Source organism: Carassius auratus, unplaced genomic scaffold (assembly GCF_003368295.1).
Source record: "Carassius auratus strain Wakin unplaced genomic scaffold, ASM336829v1 scaf_tig00214700, whole genome shotgun sequence".
Taxonomy (NCBI): Eukaryota; Metazoa; Chordata; class Actinopteri; order Cypriniformes; family Cyprinidae; genus Carassius; species Carassius auratus.
Genome location: NW_020527772.1, coordinates 145 through 18,106, shown reverse-complemented (window position 1 = coordinate 18,106; position 17,962 = coordinate 145). Strand labels below are relative to the sequence as shown.

Genomic DNA, 17,962 nt, shown 5'->3' with positions numbered 1-17,962 from the left:
CATACCTGGTGAGCAGGCTGGATTTCGAGGGGTTTGGGCCACTTCTTTAGCTGGTCAGACTGGGAGACATGCAGGAAAAACAGCTTAAATTTAATTTTAATTTAATTTAATTTAATTTTAAACCAACTGGCTTCATGCTGGAAGACCAGCTTAAACCAGCTACTTCCAGCTAAAACACTCTTAGGCTGTTTTAGCTGGTTATTTCAACAGGGTGTGCTGTTCAAACAAAGCCAAAACATGAATATTTAAGGCATTACAATTAATTCAATTTCTTTATGTAAGGCAAAGTCTGAGGAAAAGTGAAAATACAGGTATCCAATTAGTAATTAATAAAGAATTATCAAATAATTCTGCAGGACTTATTTTGAAACTGATACATAAGGCACATTCTAAATAGAAAATATTGGGAACCCATAAGTAATTAATTATTAATTATTAGATAAGTTTGCAAGAATCACTTAGAACCTGAAACAGTATTCTAAAGTGAAAACATAGGGAACCCATTAGTAATTAATAATTAATTATCAAATAATTCTGCAGGATTTCTTTTTAACCTGAAACAGTAGGCCTATTCTAATCTAAAGTGAAAATGTTGAGATCCCATTAGTAATTAATAAAGAATTATCAGATAATTCTGTAGGAATTACTTAGAACCTGAAACAGTATTCTAAATTGAACCTATTAGTACATAATAATAACTACATCATTTTGACTAAAAAAAAAACAATAAAAGTAATCATAAACTTTGTAAAATACACAACAACTTGTTTACGATCTTTATTTCAGTTGAGAACATTTCTTAATACAGCATATTTTATTCCATTTTAACATGTATACTATCCACATTTAAACTAATTTAACAAACATTTCATAATCAAAAGTTTAACATATAGAAGCAAAAAAAAAAAAAAAAAAAAAAAAAAAATGCATATTTAAGAAAGTAAGTAGTAAATAAGAAACAGTATTCTAAAGTGTTACCCATTCATGTAGCATCCAGTTGCTAGTAGCCTGATTTTTTCAGGTTCTTAAAATTGTCACATTGGTCGAACATTAAAATTGAACTAGCTTTGTTATTTTTTTTAGGCTCAGGTGTTCAGTGTGGATGTTTACTGGCCCAAGTTTTTTTTTTTTTTTTTTTTTGTTGAGCACACTCAAAGCGTGTGCAAAAAAAGGAAAACAAACTGTACCTGATTACTGAACTAAGTTATGTTTTGTGTTAATACTGTCAAAACATACAAGGTTTATGTATAGCCTCAGTTGGTTATGTCTACAATGAAAGTAAACAACTGAATGAAACAGATGCATATCTGTATATTAGATGCATACATGTCTTAAAGGGAAAGTAGGCTACATAGGCGTTTCTCAATGTCAAGGATGCTTCCTTGGTAGGACTGATCCTTGCAAGTCACTTCCTTCAGAGGCTAGGTGAGACTCCTCTTTAGCACACGGAGAACACGTAAATGGAACAGCCTAGCAAGTGCATGTAATTGCGTCATTATACGTCAGTGAAAAGGTCCGTTTGGCTACTTGGACAACTTAACTAGTTATTTAGGTTATTTATAAAAAGAAATGCCGTTGACGCAACCAATTGTTAAATGACAGGTCCGGTTCAGTTAACCATTTGTATTTGTATAATTTACAATATCAATACGGTAGTAATTTATACTGGAATTTAAACGTCAAACTTTACTTATATTTACTACAGTTATAACATATGTTTGGTAACGTAAATAAAAACCGTTAACGCTCCGACTACGCTAACGTTCGATATTTTTGTTCATTTTTGAACTAGATAGCAAAACTGCAGGCATAGGATTGTGGGTGATTTGAGAGCGCGAAGGATACACATATGCATCCTTTCCTGTGTTTGGGATATTCTTCGAACGAAGGACTCAGTCCTTGGTTGAAATTCAGAGGATCCTCAACATTGGAACAGTCCTTCGACGGATATCGATGACATAGCATCCTCGAAATACTGGCTTCCGAGGATCCTTCCTTGACATTGAGAAACACCTACTGCCTTGTGAATTAAAGGGATTGTTCACCCTAAAATTAATTTTTTGTCATTGTTTAATAACTCACATGTTGTCCCAAACCTACGGTATATGATTTTTTTTTCTTGTATTGCACACAAAATAATTTTTTTGATGAATCTGGATAACCAAACAGTGGCTGGTCCACATTGATTTTGATAGTAGGAAAAAATAAATACTTTGGAAGTCACTGTAAACCTGCAACTGTTTAGTTTTCCACCTTCTTTCAAAATAGAGTTTATGTTTAGCAGAAGAAGGAAACTCATTCAAGGTTTAAACTTTTGAGTGGGTTCATGAAGGTATAAAAAACAAAACACTAACCTATTTACATTTTTGGGTGAATTATTCCTTAATTTTTATAAAACACCAAACATAAAGAGAAAAATCATTCAATACTCGACTGAAAAAAACTTTATATATTTTATCTTCTCCCACTTTGGCCTAAACATCCATACTTTTTCATTTTTTTTTTACCTTAATGTAACAAGCTTTGTCTTTATTATAGAGATATTAGTTTGGCTGTAATGCTCAAACAGCTTGCAAACTAGAAAAAACTAACTTGACAAACAATCATTATATAAAAAAAAAAAAAAAAAAAAAAAAAAAACATTTTTGCCATATTGCCTAACTCAGGGGTAGGCAAGTTCGGTCCTGCAGCCCTCTAGAGTTCAGCTTCAACCCTAATCAAACACACCTGAACAAGCTCATCAATCCATTCAGGATTACTAAACTACAGGCAGGTGAGTTTTTTTTTTCAGGGTTGGAGCTGAACTGTGCAAGACTGTGGCTCTCTAGGACCGAACTTGCCTACCCCTGGCCCCTAACTCAACAAACCAATACACCCTACCCCCAACCATCACCCACCAAAGACCCCCACACGGTCCGTGATTGTGCCCTAGTAATGCTATTTCAGACAAAGAAACAAATAAATAAATAAATACATTACTATGACTAATTCTCTCCTAAATCACAATTATCAGTTCAACAAACAGGAATAAAATTTATATAGTCCAGAAAAAAAATTCTTATAAAAATTAATAAATAAACACACAACAACAACCAAGGTGTTAAAACACTTAAAAGAGTGGCAATGATCAATGCAACCAGCAACTGGAAGAAAATAAGAACAGTCCAGAATGTGGGACGACTACTGTGGGAGAAAAGCAGTATTAATGTTGGTACAAACAGTTCTCATGCCTGTTAAATGTTTACAATTGTACTTAAAAATACATACATATATGTGTGTATATATATATATATATATATATATATATATATATATATATATATATATATATATATATATATGATATGTGTGTGTGTATATATATTCAAATTATAGATTTTTCTTTTATGCCAAAAATCATAGGATATATAAGATATTAAGTAAATATAATGTTCCATGAAGATATTTAAATATATACATGAAGATAAAATGTAAATATATCAATACATTTTTGATTATTAATTAGCATTGCTAAGAATTAATTTGGACAAATTCAAAGACAATTTTCTCAGTATTTTTATTTTTTTGCACCCTCAGAATTCAAATAATTCAAATAATCTCAGCCAAATATTGTCCTGTCCTATTAAACCATACATCAATGGAAAGCTTATTATGTAGAAATCTCAATTTAGAAAAAAATTACACTTAAGACTGGTTTCTTGGAACATGCTCAAACACACACATATATCTATTTGTCTGTCTGTCTGTCTATCTATCTATCTATCTATCTATCTATCTATCTATCTATCTATCTATCTATCTATCTATCTATCTATCTATCTATATAGATAGACAGATAGATAGATAGATAGATAGATAGATAGATAGATAGATAGATAGATAGATAGATAGATAGATAGATAGATAGATATATTTTCAGAAGGTATTCAGATATGTAACAAAAGTGCAATCATAATTAATGGGAGCAAAACAGCTAATTTAAATACATACATTCAAAATAATTCAAATATAAGAATTACTGCATTTTTCAAAGATTTTTCATCTATAACCCACCTGTAGATTCGATGATGAACACTTTGCTGTCACTTCACTTAGAGTTTGTGGCGATGCACATGTAGTATCCTGGACCTGTGGAAAAAAAGCAGTATTAATGCATACATTATATGATAATACAGAAACATTATATGCATGCATAATAACAATTCACAATAACATGAGTTGTAAGAGAAATGTGATAGAGACTGCTTCCAATATAGAGACTGTAAAGAAAGAACAAACGGCATCACTGCATTTTACAAAAATTTTTCATCTATAACCCACCTGTAGATTCAAAGATGAACACTTTGGTGTCAGTTCCCAGATAGTTTGTGGCGTTGCACGTGTAGTTTCCTGGACTGAGTGTGGAGGACTGGAGCACTGAGGAGCTGATCTCCTCTTTCAGATGATCTGAGTACCATGTGTACACAGGAGCCGGGTTTGCCTTCACTGTACAGTTTAGCGTGACCTCATCCTTTTGAATGATGGTCTCTGTTGATTTCGAGTGTTTTGGTTTATCTGAGGAAGACAGAGAGACATTTCTCAGTACACAGCACCATGATGAGCAGCTGTTATTAATAAAGCAGTAAAATACTGTACAACTGAAACCTTTTTATCTGTGTCAATTCTATTCATAATATGTAATATTCGATCAAATTCTAGGTTAATAAGCAATTGCCTGTGTTTGATGAAATATGATCAGTTCATCTGATCCCTATTACTACAAAACTTGTGTCACTGTGTTGCATGGTAAGTGCAACAGCTACTAAAAGTCTGCTTGATTTGGACATGTTAACATGTTAACAAAGATTAATCATAGGAGCTGATGGATCTTACTTACAATATACAGTAATGTTGAGAGGGTCTGATGTTTCCTTTGGAGGAGGTTGAGGTCCTTCTTCTCCCAGATCCAGCTGTGCTTCACACCAGTATTGAGCTCCATCATCATCTCTGTCTGGACGGATCAGGAGTGTGGTGTTTACATTCACTGGAGTCTTGCTATCCTCAGTGAAAGTGGTTTGATCCAGCAGAGTCTGTCCTTTATACCATTTGACAGTGAGATTCTGAACAGGAGCCACATCGTGAACATCACACTGGAGCTCATACTGCTGTCCCTCTATCATTGGTCCTGTGTGATTCACAATGCTGATGGACACATTGTCTGGAGTCTCTGTGGAGGAAGATTTACAAACTCTGAAATCTTCAGTGATGAATGTACATTTATTAGATATTTCTGAGAATGAAAAGACAAAAAATTCAGTAACAGAGAAACTGACTGTAAACAGTGACTGGGAGCTCTACTTGACACTGTCTCTCACGGTTTATGTAGCAGAATGGCTGTATGTCCCATTCTGTCAGGTGTGACACTCTCCATGTGATCAGACTGTCTCTGGCCCTGTGCACTGCTCCTTCACTGGCTTCCCATCCAATCCGTTTATGTGAGATTGAAGTGTTACAGTTAACTTCTACAGAACCTCCGTATCTCACAACAACACGCTGCTGGCTGAGCTGAATTGGACATTCATCTTGTGTACCTGTTAAACAAAATAAGAAGGATTTATTTTTTATATAACACTTGTTAATCTCACAACATATATAAAATGCACCTTTTCCTTAACATTCGAACAATTTCTAATTTGTTAATATAATATACAAAATCAGAAAATATCCTCACTACAAAAATTTTTCATTTTTCATCTACAGAACACAAGCTATTTATTCACAGTATCTGCCTTTCCTAACTTTTCATTCATATATTATTTAATCCAACTGATCCTAATAGTTAATCAATGGATCAGTTGGTGCATCTATAGATTTCTATATACAGTGCTGTAGACTCTATAGTTATCAGTTCTAGAGTGTTGTACATTTCTGACATTTACTTAACAGTGAGAAGCTTGTCTATTGTCAATTATGATAAGGAAAAAAATGTCAGAACTGCATGTAGCACTCCAAATACTAGTCCTAATAGAGATAACAAAGTTATAACAATTTCATGTCCAATAGAGTACTACATAAAACAAATTTAGGCTCATTCCAGGTATCAGATGTTTGTACTTCAGGCATTAAGCAAATAAAGCATACAAACCTGTGAGACTCACAAGCTTTGAAACTGCAGAGAGATATACAAATCCAAAGAAATGTTGAAACATATTCAGTGCACTCAGGGAAAAGCAATTGAACAGGAAATGTTGTAAATAGACCACACTTTATGACAGTAACTTCAGTCTGTGGCTGATAAGCTGTACTTCGAGCACATGATAATGAAACAGAAAAAGGGAACAAACCCCACCCCGGATAAAGAGATTTCAGTTGAATGACGCGTGTTAGTGGATGACAGCTGAACAGAAGCAGAAATGAACCACAATTACTGTGATGAGTTGAAGTTATCTGACAATTTGCATCATGCAAAAACAACAATTATGTATTTAGTACTCATTCAAAACACTCATACAGCTAGCTGCTAGTCACTTGTTTAAAACCCCTTAACTGTCATTCACATTTTTGAACATAGACTTTATAGTGCACAATCCAAACTTAATTTTTTTTAAAATCATGAATGAAAACATTTTGTAACATGATATAGATATACCATTTACATGGAAATGCAATGTCTGATTTTAAAATGGGTTATACAGGAAGAATTTTGAGACTTTAAGTTTTCAGTTGATATATAATTTCTGATGATTTCTAAAATGTGATAGAGAAAAAGGCAATGAAGAAGTCTTTTTTTAACAAAGGTCAGAACTCCTGTTATGATGTAGATTTTTGAGGGTGCACTCTTGTCATAAATTAATCTATTACTTTTCCTACATAATTTTTTACAAAAAATATTGGTAAAATATATTTCAAAACAAATATAGTCTTAGACATTTCCAGCGATATATAGTTTGTCAAGATTAGATTAGATTTAATTGTAATATAGTGAAGTAAATGTAGGCGTCCCGAGGTGACAGGTAAAGGGTTAAGTTTATCAAGTGTCACATTGGTAAAACACTGAAAAGTGAACTATTTTTACAGTAGGTGTTCAGGGAGGTTGTTCGGCTGCTAGCATTGTTTTAAATGAGAAACTCGTTCCTCGTTGTCACTGTTTCCACTGATCCTCACAAAGCACATTTGCCCCAACAAACTAAAACTGAGCAAAATTACATCAGTTTACACTGAGAAAGAAATAAATTCCAAAGAAGTCAAAGTTGATTTAAATGCTGTTTAAATGCTCAAAATAAATGTTCACGTGTAAATAATTAAATTAAATAAAAACAGGTCATTTACTCCAGCTCTGTTTGCCTTTTAAACTGTCATCTACATCAGTGGTTCTCAGCTGGTTTTGCTTCAGGTCCCAGATTTTACACTGGAGGCAAAGTGGTAACCCATTAACTCTACTGAAGTTGTTTGCCTTGTACAAGCAAACTGTATTTATTTTTTAATTACCATGAACTTCACCAATTAACATAACAGACTGGAAGGAAAACTTGCATTAAAAAAGTATGTTTATAGTGACTATCAGCTGTTAGATTTCATGCAAACATATAAAGGCAGGAATGTATATATGTGAAAGCTGTAGTAGTTCTCTGATCATGCATGATTGATTTACACTGACTTCACTTCCACAGTTGGGGAACTGCTACAAGTCAACAGAGTTTTATGGATTCATAGATTCAAACTGTTTGAGAGAAGATGAAAGTAAGAGACGGAGAAAAAACTTATCTTTTTTGATAATTTTTTTACCAGTTTCTTTCTTCTGTCTTTTTTTTTATATGTATATTAAAACATTTTCCTCAATCTGAGTGACTCAAAGTGTTCTCTTTTTTTAGATATGCAATAAAAATTTAAATAAATAAATAAATAATGGACTTAATTCAATGACTCTAAGTAAAGACCACTTTGTATGTGGTCAAAATTGCCAACCATAGGAAATGAATGGGAAAAACTCAAAATAGCAGGGCATTTATTATGATTATTATTATTTTTTTTTAATTCAATTAATTTTCACTTAATTTTTAATGCACAATTACAACTACTGGCATTGTCCATTGTGCTTTACAATAAATCATAACAGATATAATCATCAGATACATTCAAGCACAAAGTCACAGATGGAAAAAGAAGAACATAAACAGTAATCACATCACAGATTGTAGGCCAGATCAAATAGAAACTTTTTTACATAGATAAGATTATAATTGTGGCATAAAAGCATTTTCTTTTAAAAATATGTGTAAAATAAAATATATGTATCAGCTATTATGCTGAACAAACACAGAGAAATAAAGTGAGATTATAAAACATCCTCTGTGCAAAAGTTTCACATCTACCAACCCCTACACACAGAGAGCATAAAATGAGAGGATGATTTTATGACTGTACACATTACTGCAAAAATAAATCTGAAAATTGTTACACAGCAAGTCTCTGCCTAGAATACTCCAGCCATCTAATGACTACAGACACCAGGTCGATGACATATTGAATTTAACATGGATGAAAACAAGGGACTGATTTCCCTGTTGACAAAAACAGCAAATGCTGGTAAGGTATGTTTAGAAGCATGGCTGCTGGTTTGAGCTGGTTTAAAGCTGGCTGTTTATTCAATCAAAACATGTTTGCTAAGATTCGATAATGAACACTTTGGTGTCAGTTCCCAGATAGTTTGTGGCGTTGCACATGTAGTTTCCTGGACTGAGTGTGGAGGACTGGAGCACTGAGGAGCTTATGTCCACTTTCAGATGATCTGAGTGCCATTTGTACACAGGAGCCGGGTTTGCCTTCACCATACAGTTTAGCATGACCACATCCTTTTGAATGATGGTCTCTGTTGATTTCGAGTGTTTTGGTTTATCTGAGGAAGACAGAGAGACATTTCTCAGTACACAGCACCATGGTGAGCAAGTGTTATTGATCTTTGCATATGATGAAATATGACAGTTGCACATCCTTCACACACTAGAAGGCCATTCAGAAAATATCAGCTGAATTATATGGCTAGCTTAGCAATAGTAAACTTACAGTGCAACTCAACATTAAGATGTCCTGATGTTTTTTTTGGAGGAGGTTGAGGTCCTTCTGCTCCCAGATCCAGCTCTGCTTCACACTTGTATTGAGCTCCATCATCATCTCTGTCTGGACGGATCAGGACTGAGGGGTTTACATTCACTGGAGTCTTGCTATCCTCAGTGAAGGTGGTTTGATCCAGCAGAGTCTGTCCTTTATACCATTTGACAGTGAGATTCTGAACAGGAGCCACATCGTGAACATCACACTGGAGCTCATACTGCCGTCCCGCTATCATTGGTCCTGTGTGATTCACAATGCTGATGGACACACTGTCTGGAGTCTCTGTGGAGGAAGATTTACAAACTCTGAAATCTGCAGTGATGAATGTACATTTATTATGAGAATGAAAAGACAAAAAAATCAATAACAGTGAAACTGACTGTAAATAATGACTGGGAGCTCTACTACACACTGTCCCTCACGGTTTATGTAGCAGACAGGACGTATGTCCCATTCTGTCAGGTGTGACACTCTCCATGTGATCAGACTGTCTCTGGTTTTGACCACTGCTCCTTCACTGGCTTCCCATCCAATCCCTTTATGTGAGACTGAAGTGCTACAGTTAACTGCTACAGAACCGTTGTATCTCACAAAAGCTCTCTGTGGGTTAAGCTGAACAGGACATTCAGCTTGTGCACCTGTTAAACACATTGAGAACGATGTGATTTAAAACAGGTCAAGATACAGCAAAGAATAGCAGCAAGGAAGTATCAGATAAAATAACCTACAACGAGTCCTCAAGACTTGCAAACTGACCACGGGTCTACGTGCATCTAGAGCTTTGTTTTTTTATAGAGTTAGGTTATTTTATTTTTGTTCTGCAGAAGCCTGATATTATCATAATCATGACATGCAACAAAAAAACTTTACTGGTAAATGCAGTAGCAGGACAACATTTGGCAGAGTTTGTTCAAGCTCAAACATGTAAACTGAATAGAAATGAATTTAAAACTCCAAACACTGCTCCTAAGAAAAAAGTTATAATCATTTAATCTCAAAGAACATAAAAGCTAAAAACATATCTAGGTTCAATCCATATAAATAACATTTGAGCTTCAGTATACAAACCTGTGAGACTCGCAAGCTGTGAAACTGCAGAGAGATAAACAAATCCCAAGAAACACTGAAACATATTCAATGTGCTCAGGGAAAAGCAAATGAACAGAAAATAATACAAAGACCCAGCTTTATGACAGTAACTCCGACTGTACAGTCTGTGCCTGAATAGTTGTATTTCAATAATGAAACAAAGAAAAAGAACAAACCCCACCCAGAAAAGATTTTTTAGAAGTCATTTCAGTGGACTGACTCCAAGAACTGTTCCCGCTAATGGGTGGTCAAAAAACAGAAGCAGAAATGAAACTAAATTAACTCTAGTAACAACCTGAATTCTTGTGATAAGTTTAGTTGTTTTTACTCTAACCAGATAACCTCTGTAGATGAGACTTGAGGCTGATTGGCAATCAACAATAATTTATGCTTTCACAGAAATTTAACATGCAAAACAACAATATCAAAACTGAAATTACTGTAAAACATTTTCAAGGGATTCATGGCCGAAAAAGTAGTAATTTTATTGCATGCAGTGCCCTCTTATGGTAATTCCAGGATACAACAGAACAAAACCAGAAACATCTCAATCTCTTCAGTGGTAAGTGTTCATCCACTCCATCAAAGGTTTGTAGTTGTACAAATTCAGAGTTACAGGATTAGTTTTGAGTTGACAAAACCAAACCACTCCAATCTGGCTTTGATGATGCGGATCATCAGCTTTCTGTGTCAGCTCAGGCTTTGATCCTGAGTTTGTGGAACACACTTTGCTTACATCTGATTGGTCCAATTTCAGTTTAAGATCTCTTACCCAAAACCTAACCTGCCTTGGAGCAGGTAAAAGCCAAGCCACTTTCATGGTACCTAAAACCCAGGATTGGTGCAAACTAAACTGAAACTTGTATATATAATATACAAAATTGCCCAAAAATGTATTTGTTGTATTTTGTTTATTTTCATGTTGAGATTCATGCAGTGATTCTTGATGTTTCTGTGCATCTACAATACATAGCTCACAGCATTTTCTTCATATTAACTTAAAGCTGAACATCAATAACAAAAACAATATGCTATAATGTCACAAAACAAAATTATGTATATAAACAATCACACAAGGCTAGTCTCTTAGTAAGTTATTCTTAATGACCAGCAATACTTGATCAGATTTTATTTATACAGTGAAAGTGTTTGATCATAACAATTCATGAAATACCTGCAATATCGGAACCATTGGGTTGAAGGTCCAAATTGCAGTTTCAATAATATTTGTTTTAACTGTACATGTGTGTAAGTTTTGTGAGCAGGCAGCCACAAATGCACACGTACAGCCATACACTGTAATCAGGACAGTAATGTATTTTTGGCATTAAAAAATATATATGTTTAAAAATATATAATATAATATAATATAATATATAATATATTTGATATATGAAAAATAAATTTTCGGCTAAAATAACTAAAATAACTAACTAAAATAAATAATAATAAATATTAAATAACTAAAATAAATAAAACCTAAAATAACTAACTAATAAATAAATTAAGAAATGTTCTAAATGCAATGTTCTTTGAAGGTTAGTGTTTGGTTATATACATAAACCCTGAAAATAATTATTAGGAAATATTCTTTATGGATTTTCTTTATCATCGACTAAAAAAGCCGTAACTTACCTCTAACTACGACGAAGGCTTAATATATGTGAATATTAAATAGGTAATGCTGACGTTGCGTGGTAACCGTGAAAAAGCGTCCTCTCAGGCAACCTCATTAATATTCATTATCCAAGCCTTCGTCATAGTAGGAGATGCAACTCACCAGTGGGATTCACATACTCCTCCCATCTCCCATGTTTACGTCAAATCCTTCCCAGCAGCGGATGTTGTTGGAAAAGGGGTGCTACAAACGTCAACGTATGAGTTAGAAACCATCGAAAAGTTCACAGAGCTGATATTTCCATCATCACCGAGGATACAGAAGGTAACGGCTCGTTGCCAGAATATAACCGGCTCTGTGTTCTGTGCGCCGGTAGCGTAGCTGCAGCCGTCAGGCCTCTGCTCGCGCGTTATTTACAAGTATGACCGAGGGAATTTAATTACTATCGTTTATCGTCTGTGAGACGGTTTTCGTTTGTAAATTTGTTCGTGGCTTTTTTAACAGATATCCTTCGCTACCATGTTAATATGAATAAAGGACAGTGAGACATCTTAGCTAGCCAGGCTTGTTGTTGCTTACTGCGATGAATGAAGATTGCATGTATGCAATAGAGCTGGACATGGTCATTCTACACTTGTGTGCTATTTTGGGTTAGTGTAGAGACCGGGGCTTATTTTAGCCAGAGTAACCGTAACTGGATTTTCCTTCCATTGATGATGAGGCCAGTAACTATTGACACAAATAGCAATTTGCTTGCTGGTTCTTTGTGATGGTAAATCACAGTAAAAGTTGAGTAACATTGAAGGTTAGGGTGCTCTTATGCAATCAGTGCTCTCGAGATGAAGCAGGTTGGATAATCACTGATCTCTGTTTGAGCGCATCATCTACTCCAGAAAGCACCAGAATAACCCAGGGCTTCTGTGGGACTTTAAAAGTTTTATATTTCCCTTCCACTAAATATGCTAAGGCAAAAAAGTGAGTCTTATATGTGAGCAGAAAGTCTTAAATTCAAGCCATTAAATAATGCATGCATGCATAAAAAAAAAAATCTTCCACAGTAGTTTGATTTGTTTTATATTGCAAATATTTAAACATCCTTAAATCAAGATACATTCACATGAGATGCAAACTGAAAAAAAAAAATGAAGTGAGTTTGTGCTTAAAACCAGAAAAAAAAAAAACTTTGAAGCGTTGCTAATACAAGACATTTACATTAGATTGCAATTTTCTTGGTCTTAAAAGAACTTAATTAACTTACATAAAAAAGTAAAATATGTGGAACTACAGATGTTTTCCTATTTGTAGAATAATAATTTGATAGGAATGCAATGTAATACAAATTTTAATTTCATTCATTCAGGAGGTTTCCCCTCAGGATGTTTTCCTTCAGGACAGAACACAGAATGACTGCTGATAAATCTATCCATTTGAAACTAGTTTGGCAAAGTTTACCCCAACATTGGGTTACACTGACCCAGCACTGGGTAGGTGTGTGAGAGGGTTTCTTCATTTGTATTCAGAGTAAATATGACCCAGCACCTAAAAATAACACAATAAAATGACCCAACAGGCTTTTTTTAGTGTATGCGGTGTTAATGTTTGTAATCAATAGGAAGGCCATCAACTGGTTTGTATCAGATCTGTTTTTTTTTTAATTGAAGTTGAAATACCCTAATCACATGTGAGAAATGCATCAGTTATGTTAACATAATTTGTGTTTATTGAGAGCACATTCTGTGTAATCCATTTCCAGTGTCTCAAGTATGGGATGTGAACTGAGCAGCAAATCACTCTCATAAACCAACAGGCGTTAGTTCACACAACATTTATATGCTCCACATAAAGTATGCCTTTGTTTTTGCATTTCCTGCTTCATCCCCATTGGCTGGTGGCAATCATTCCAAGAAAATGCAAATTTGATCATTTCTGTTATATCACCTGCTGAGTCACGAAAGGGGACACACCTACAGTATTAACATAGTGTCTATACTTCGATTTGGGTTTCAAATGAGATGCTGTTTTCACCACCATGATCTTGTTTCTCATTTGCATTTATTTTTCCTAAAATGAAACTAAAATGACACATATTCCACATAAAGCAGTCATCGTGTGACATCTAGTTAGTCTTGACCTACATATCAGAGTTTCCAAGAATACTGTGCCATTGTTTTTCCTACTATAAATGTTATTACTTTGAATTCTCAAAGGCCCAAACCAATACTTACACCCAAGATGCTGAAGATCGCATCTTATTTTGTAACATTGCTTTGTATCCAAGTTACTTATTTTATTTGTCTGCTTTTGTTTTATATCTCTAGCTTTCATAGCTGTCTGGTACAAGAATCTTGATACGTTGAACTAACTAGGTAATTTTTAACCGACAGAGAGAACGATGCACCTCACCACTCAGGCACATGTTATTATGAGGGTTATGCATTATATACTACCGTTCAAAGTTTGAGGTTGGTAAGATTTAAAAAAATAGTTATGAAAGAAATAATTCATATGTGTCCTTTTTTTTTCTTCACCAAGGCTGCTTTATTTTATCAAAATATTGTGAATATTATTATTTTCCATTTTGAAATATTTTTATTTAATTCTTATTTATACCTGTGATGTCAAAGCTGATTTTTAGCAGTCATTAATCTAGTCCTCAGTGTCACATGATCCTTCAGAAATCATTCTAATTATGGCGATTTGCTGATCAATTAACAGTTCTTATTATTATTATCAATGCTAAAAACACTTTTGCTGCTTAATATGTTTGCAGAAACTGTGAGACTTTTTTTTGCAGGATTCCTTCACTCATAGAAAGTTTAAAAAGAACAGCATATATTTGAAATAGATATAATTCACACACACACACACACACACACACACACACAAACACACATATATATATACACAGTGTAAATGATGTAAATACAGAAACATTTTATTATTATTATTTTCACTGTTAAAAATGTTTGTTCTGCTCAATTTTTCGGTTGATTTGTTTCCAGGGTACTGTAATGTCTTGTAACATCATACATGTCTTTTACTGTCACTTTTGGTCAATATAATTTGTCCTTGCTGAATAAAAGGTTTAATTACTTTAAAAAAAAAAAAAAACTACTGACCCCCAAACCTTTTATAATTATATTTTGAATGGTTTATCATATAGTATATTGAATGTAGCTTGTACATCTGACTCAAAGATGATCATAGACAGTCTTGCAGAACAGTTTTTTATTTCATAACCTGATTTATTATTTATTTAGGATACAGATCTGTATCGATGAGGCACATGCTTGACCAACTGACCCTTATTAGTCTAAAGGGCGGAGAAAATCTGTGTTCATAAGGGCAGATCATTCATGATTATGGACATGCTGTTTTTATTTGTGGTCTCAGGGGAATGTAGGCAGTGAGTCTCTGTAAATATGTGGATGTGCTTCAAATGCCTCGGCAACAGTAGTCAGCGATAGCACTATCACATTACAGTGTTTGGGTACTGAACCATGCGTGTGGCCTGTTTGTGTTCCCCTCAGAAACACTGCTTGAACATCAGCACAGTGTGAGGAGAGCTCCCATCTCTGGCCTCCTTCCAGGGAACCAACATGTCCAGTGACCCCCCTCCTCCATACCCCGGGGGCCCCAGTGCCCCATTTCTTGGGGAGAAAAACGGACAACCTTCAGTTCCTGGTAAATTCCTTGATATTTTTGTGATCTCTATTAACATAAAATAAATAGTTTTTAAACCTACTTTGAAGACAGTCTCACAGTATGTAAATACAGTGTTATGTTTCCCTTAAAGGGATGATATTTACCCACAAATTAAAATCATTTAATTCATTATAAAAGTCATTAATTACTGTGGTTTTAACCCATAAGACTTTGTTAATCTCAGAACACCAAATTAAATATTTTTGATGAAATCCGAGAGCTTTCTGACCCTCCACAGCTATATATATATATATATATATTATATATAATATATATATATAGGGCGTTCGTTGGGGTTTCCCTCTTCTCCTCGCTTTCCTTCACTTTTAAATAGCTTATAAATGCTTGTGCGCCATTTTACTTTCACTAGCTGAAAAAATAAAGGGTCCCAAGCTGCCTTGAGATGGAAATCAACAAAAAAGTACAAACAACAAACTCACTTAAAAAAGTTACTCACTTTATCAACTTTTCACTTAAAAAAAAAACAAATAAAAATACACCATGCTATAGACCTAATATAAAATAAATAGCATACACAAAATTTATAAAAAAAACTACACAATTTTTGAATAAAACAAATACAAGTTATATAAACGATTCTGCTATATTTTAACCAATCTTTTTAGTGACATTTAAACTAATTTATACTTTAAACCCATGACGTTTGTCACATACAATCTTTCACTTAAATTGTTATGCTGATATAGTCATTTCTAAGGAAAACTTTATTTTAAAAAAACAATGCAAAATAATTAATACAGTCATTTCACTAGTGGTCAAAGATGTTTGGACACCACTGCATGTTTAAAATTAATTATGAGCAGATCAAATCTCACCAGTTCTTTTATTTAACATAATGCTGTGTTTCCTCAGCAGCCAGTGCTCCAGTAACGACAGGACCTCCACATGGGTATCCACTGCCTCCAGAATATGGACCTCCACCTTATGAAGCCACACTTCAGCCTGGCTTTGTTCCTCCGCATGTCCCAGGAGAAGGTCACATGCCTAAACCTGTGCATATGTCAATGCCCATGCCTCATCCTCACGGTGAGTGTGCCTTCCTAACTGACACACTATTGCATCAGCAGTCATTCGGAAACATTAGCATTTCAGAAAGAAGAGCAACTAACAAAATAAATCAAAACCTGTTTCACTTTTTAAAATACACATTCTGGTCAAAAAATGGTTGATTGGTGAACATTAATCAGTATAATTTTTTTGTGTGTGTTTGTAATCTTCCATTGATATTTAATAACTCGCTCCGAACTGAATTCTTGCAAAGGAATAGTTCAGGCATAAATAAATATACTGGCATAATTTACTCACCAACATGTAATTCCAAACCTGTATGACTTTCTTTCTTCTGTCTAACACAAAAAAAGATATTTTGAAGAACCAAACAGTTTTGGTTCCCATTGACTTTCATAGTATTTTTTGCCCATACTATGGACATCAATGGGGCCTGAGACCATATGAACATTCGTCAAAATATCTTTTTTTGTGTGTTACATGGAAGATGGATACAAGCTACATTGTCCACAAGATCTATTGTGTGCAGGGATCTTTAAGATTCATTCATGTGCTGCAGGTGTTTACTATGCTCCACCTGGACACTTTCCTCATCCGATAGCCGAGCACTATGGCCCGGGGCCCAGTCACTTTGCTCCAGGTCACACAGCCACAGTTCTCGCTCCTCCTGGTGCCACTACCACCACCGTGACTGTTCTACAGGGGGAGATGTTCCAAGCGGCTCCAGTGCAGACGGTTTGTCCACACTGCCAGCAACCCATCGTCACCCGCATCAGGCACGACATCGGCTTCACAAATACTCTTATCTGTATGTTCTGCTTCTTTGTGGGGTAAGTGAGCCGTGGAACTCAGCAGCACAATGTGATCTGATATGACCTCTGCAGGGTTATTATAGATATATTTGAAAACCAAATCACAACCATAAGAAATATATGTACTTAATTTTTGCATTGACTTAGCATTTCTAAAACCGTAACTAAAACCGAAATGAAAAAAAAAAAGATAGCTATATTAAAAAAACTGACAAAAGCAAAATAAAATTACTATATATATACATTATATATACATATATATATATATATATATATATATATATATATATATATATATATATATATATATATATATATATATATATATATATATATATACACACACATATATATACATATATATATATAATATATATATATATATATACATACATATATATACATACATATATATATATATATATGCATACATATATACATATATATATATACACACACATATATATACATATATATATATATATATATATATACATACATATATATACATACATATATATACATATATATACATATATATATATGCATACATATATGCATACATATATATATACATATATACATATATATATATATATATATATATATATATATATAT

The 17,962-nt window shown here is 34.0% G+C and overlaps 2 protein-coding genes across 3 annotated transcripts; one reads left to right on the top strand and one right to left on the bottom strand.

Moving 5' to 3' along the window:
- Positions 1–2,842: 2,842 nt before the first annotated feature.
- On the bottom strand, positions 2,843–10,353 carry LOC113092638 (hemicentin-1-like). The gene is made up of 10 exons (XM_026258304.1): positions 10,159–10,353; positions 9,471–9,728; positions 9,043–9,372; positions 8,644–8,875; positions 6,125–6,243; positions 5,313–5,570; positions 4,877–5,206; positions 4,321–4,554; positions 4,054–4,128; positions 2,843–3,183 (listed from the first exon to the last, which is right to left on the bottom strand). The coding sequence occupies exons 1-9, from the start codon at positions 10,220–10,222 to the stop codon at positions 4,088–4,090; spliced, it is 1,866 nt and encodes a 621-aa protein (XP_026114089.1). The 5' UTR covers positions 10,223–10,353; the 3' UTR covers positions 2,843–3,183; positions 4,054–4,087.
- A 1,607-nt stretch (positions 10,354–11,960) lies between these two features.
- On the top strand, positions 11,961–17,469 carry LOC113092637 (cell death-inducing p53-target protein 1-like). Of its 2 annotated transcripts, none has more exons than XM_026258303.1 (4): positions 11,961–12,121; positions 15,328–15,481; positions 16,379–16,549; positions 17,091–17,469. In XM_026258303.1, the coding sequence occupies exons 2-4, from the start codon at positions 15,397–15,399 to the stop codon at positions 17,363–17,365; spliced, it is 531 nt and encodes a 176-aa protein (XP_026114088.1). In that variant the 5' UTR covers positions 11,961–12,121; positions 15,328–15,396; the 3' UTR covers positions 17,366–17,469. The 2 variants fall into 2 exon arrangements, with proteins under 2 accessions (XP_026114088.1, XP_026114087.1); XM_026258302.1 differs by having other exon boundaries at positions 11,965–12,121; positions 16,376–16,549; positions 17,091–17,461.
- Positions 17,470–17,962: the final 493 nt, after the last annotated feature.

What these genes read in the sequence shown, in the direction of transcription:
- LOC113092638 (XM_026258304.1), bottom strand. Translation starts at nt 10,222, where the DNA reads ATGTTTCAGTGTTTCTTGGGATTTGTTTATCTCTCTGCAGTTTCACAG. An exon ending in TCTTAATGTTGAGTTGCACT is followed by an intron (nt 8,876 to 9,042) that starts GTAAGTTTACTA and finishes TGTCTTCCTCAG; the next exon opens with ATAAACCAAAACACTCGAAA. An exon ending in AAAGCTTGTGAGTCTCACAG is followed by an intron (nt 5,571 to 6,124) that starts GTTTGTATGCTT and finishes TTTGTTTAACAG; the next exon opens with GTACACAAGATGAATGTCCA.
- LOC113092637 (XM_026258302.1), top strand. Translation starts at nt 15,397, where the DNA reads ATGTCCAGTGACCCCCCTCCTCCATACCCCGGGGGCCCCAGTGCCCCA. An exon ending in CGGACAACCTTCAGTTCCTG is followed by an intron (nt 15,482 to 16,375) that starts GTAAATTCCTTG and finishes GTGTTTCCTCAG; the next exon opens with CAGCCAGTGCTCCAGTAACG. An exon ending in GCCCATGCCTCATCCTCACG is followed by an intron (nt 16,550 to 17,090) that starts GTGAGTGTGCCT and finishes CATGTGCTGCAG; the next exon opens with GTGTTTACTATGCTCCACCT.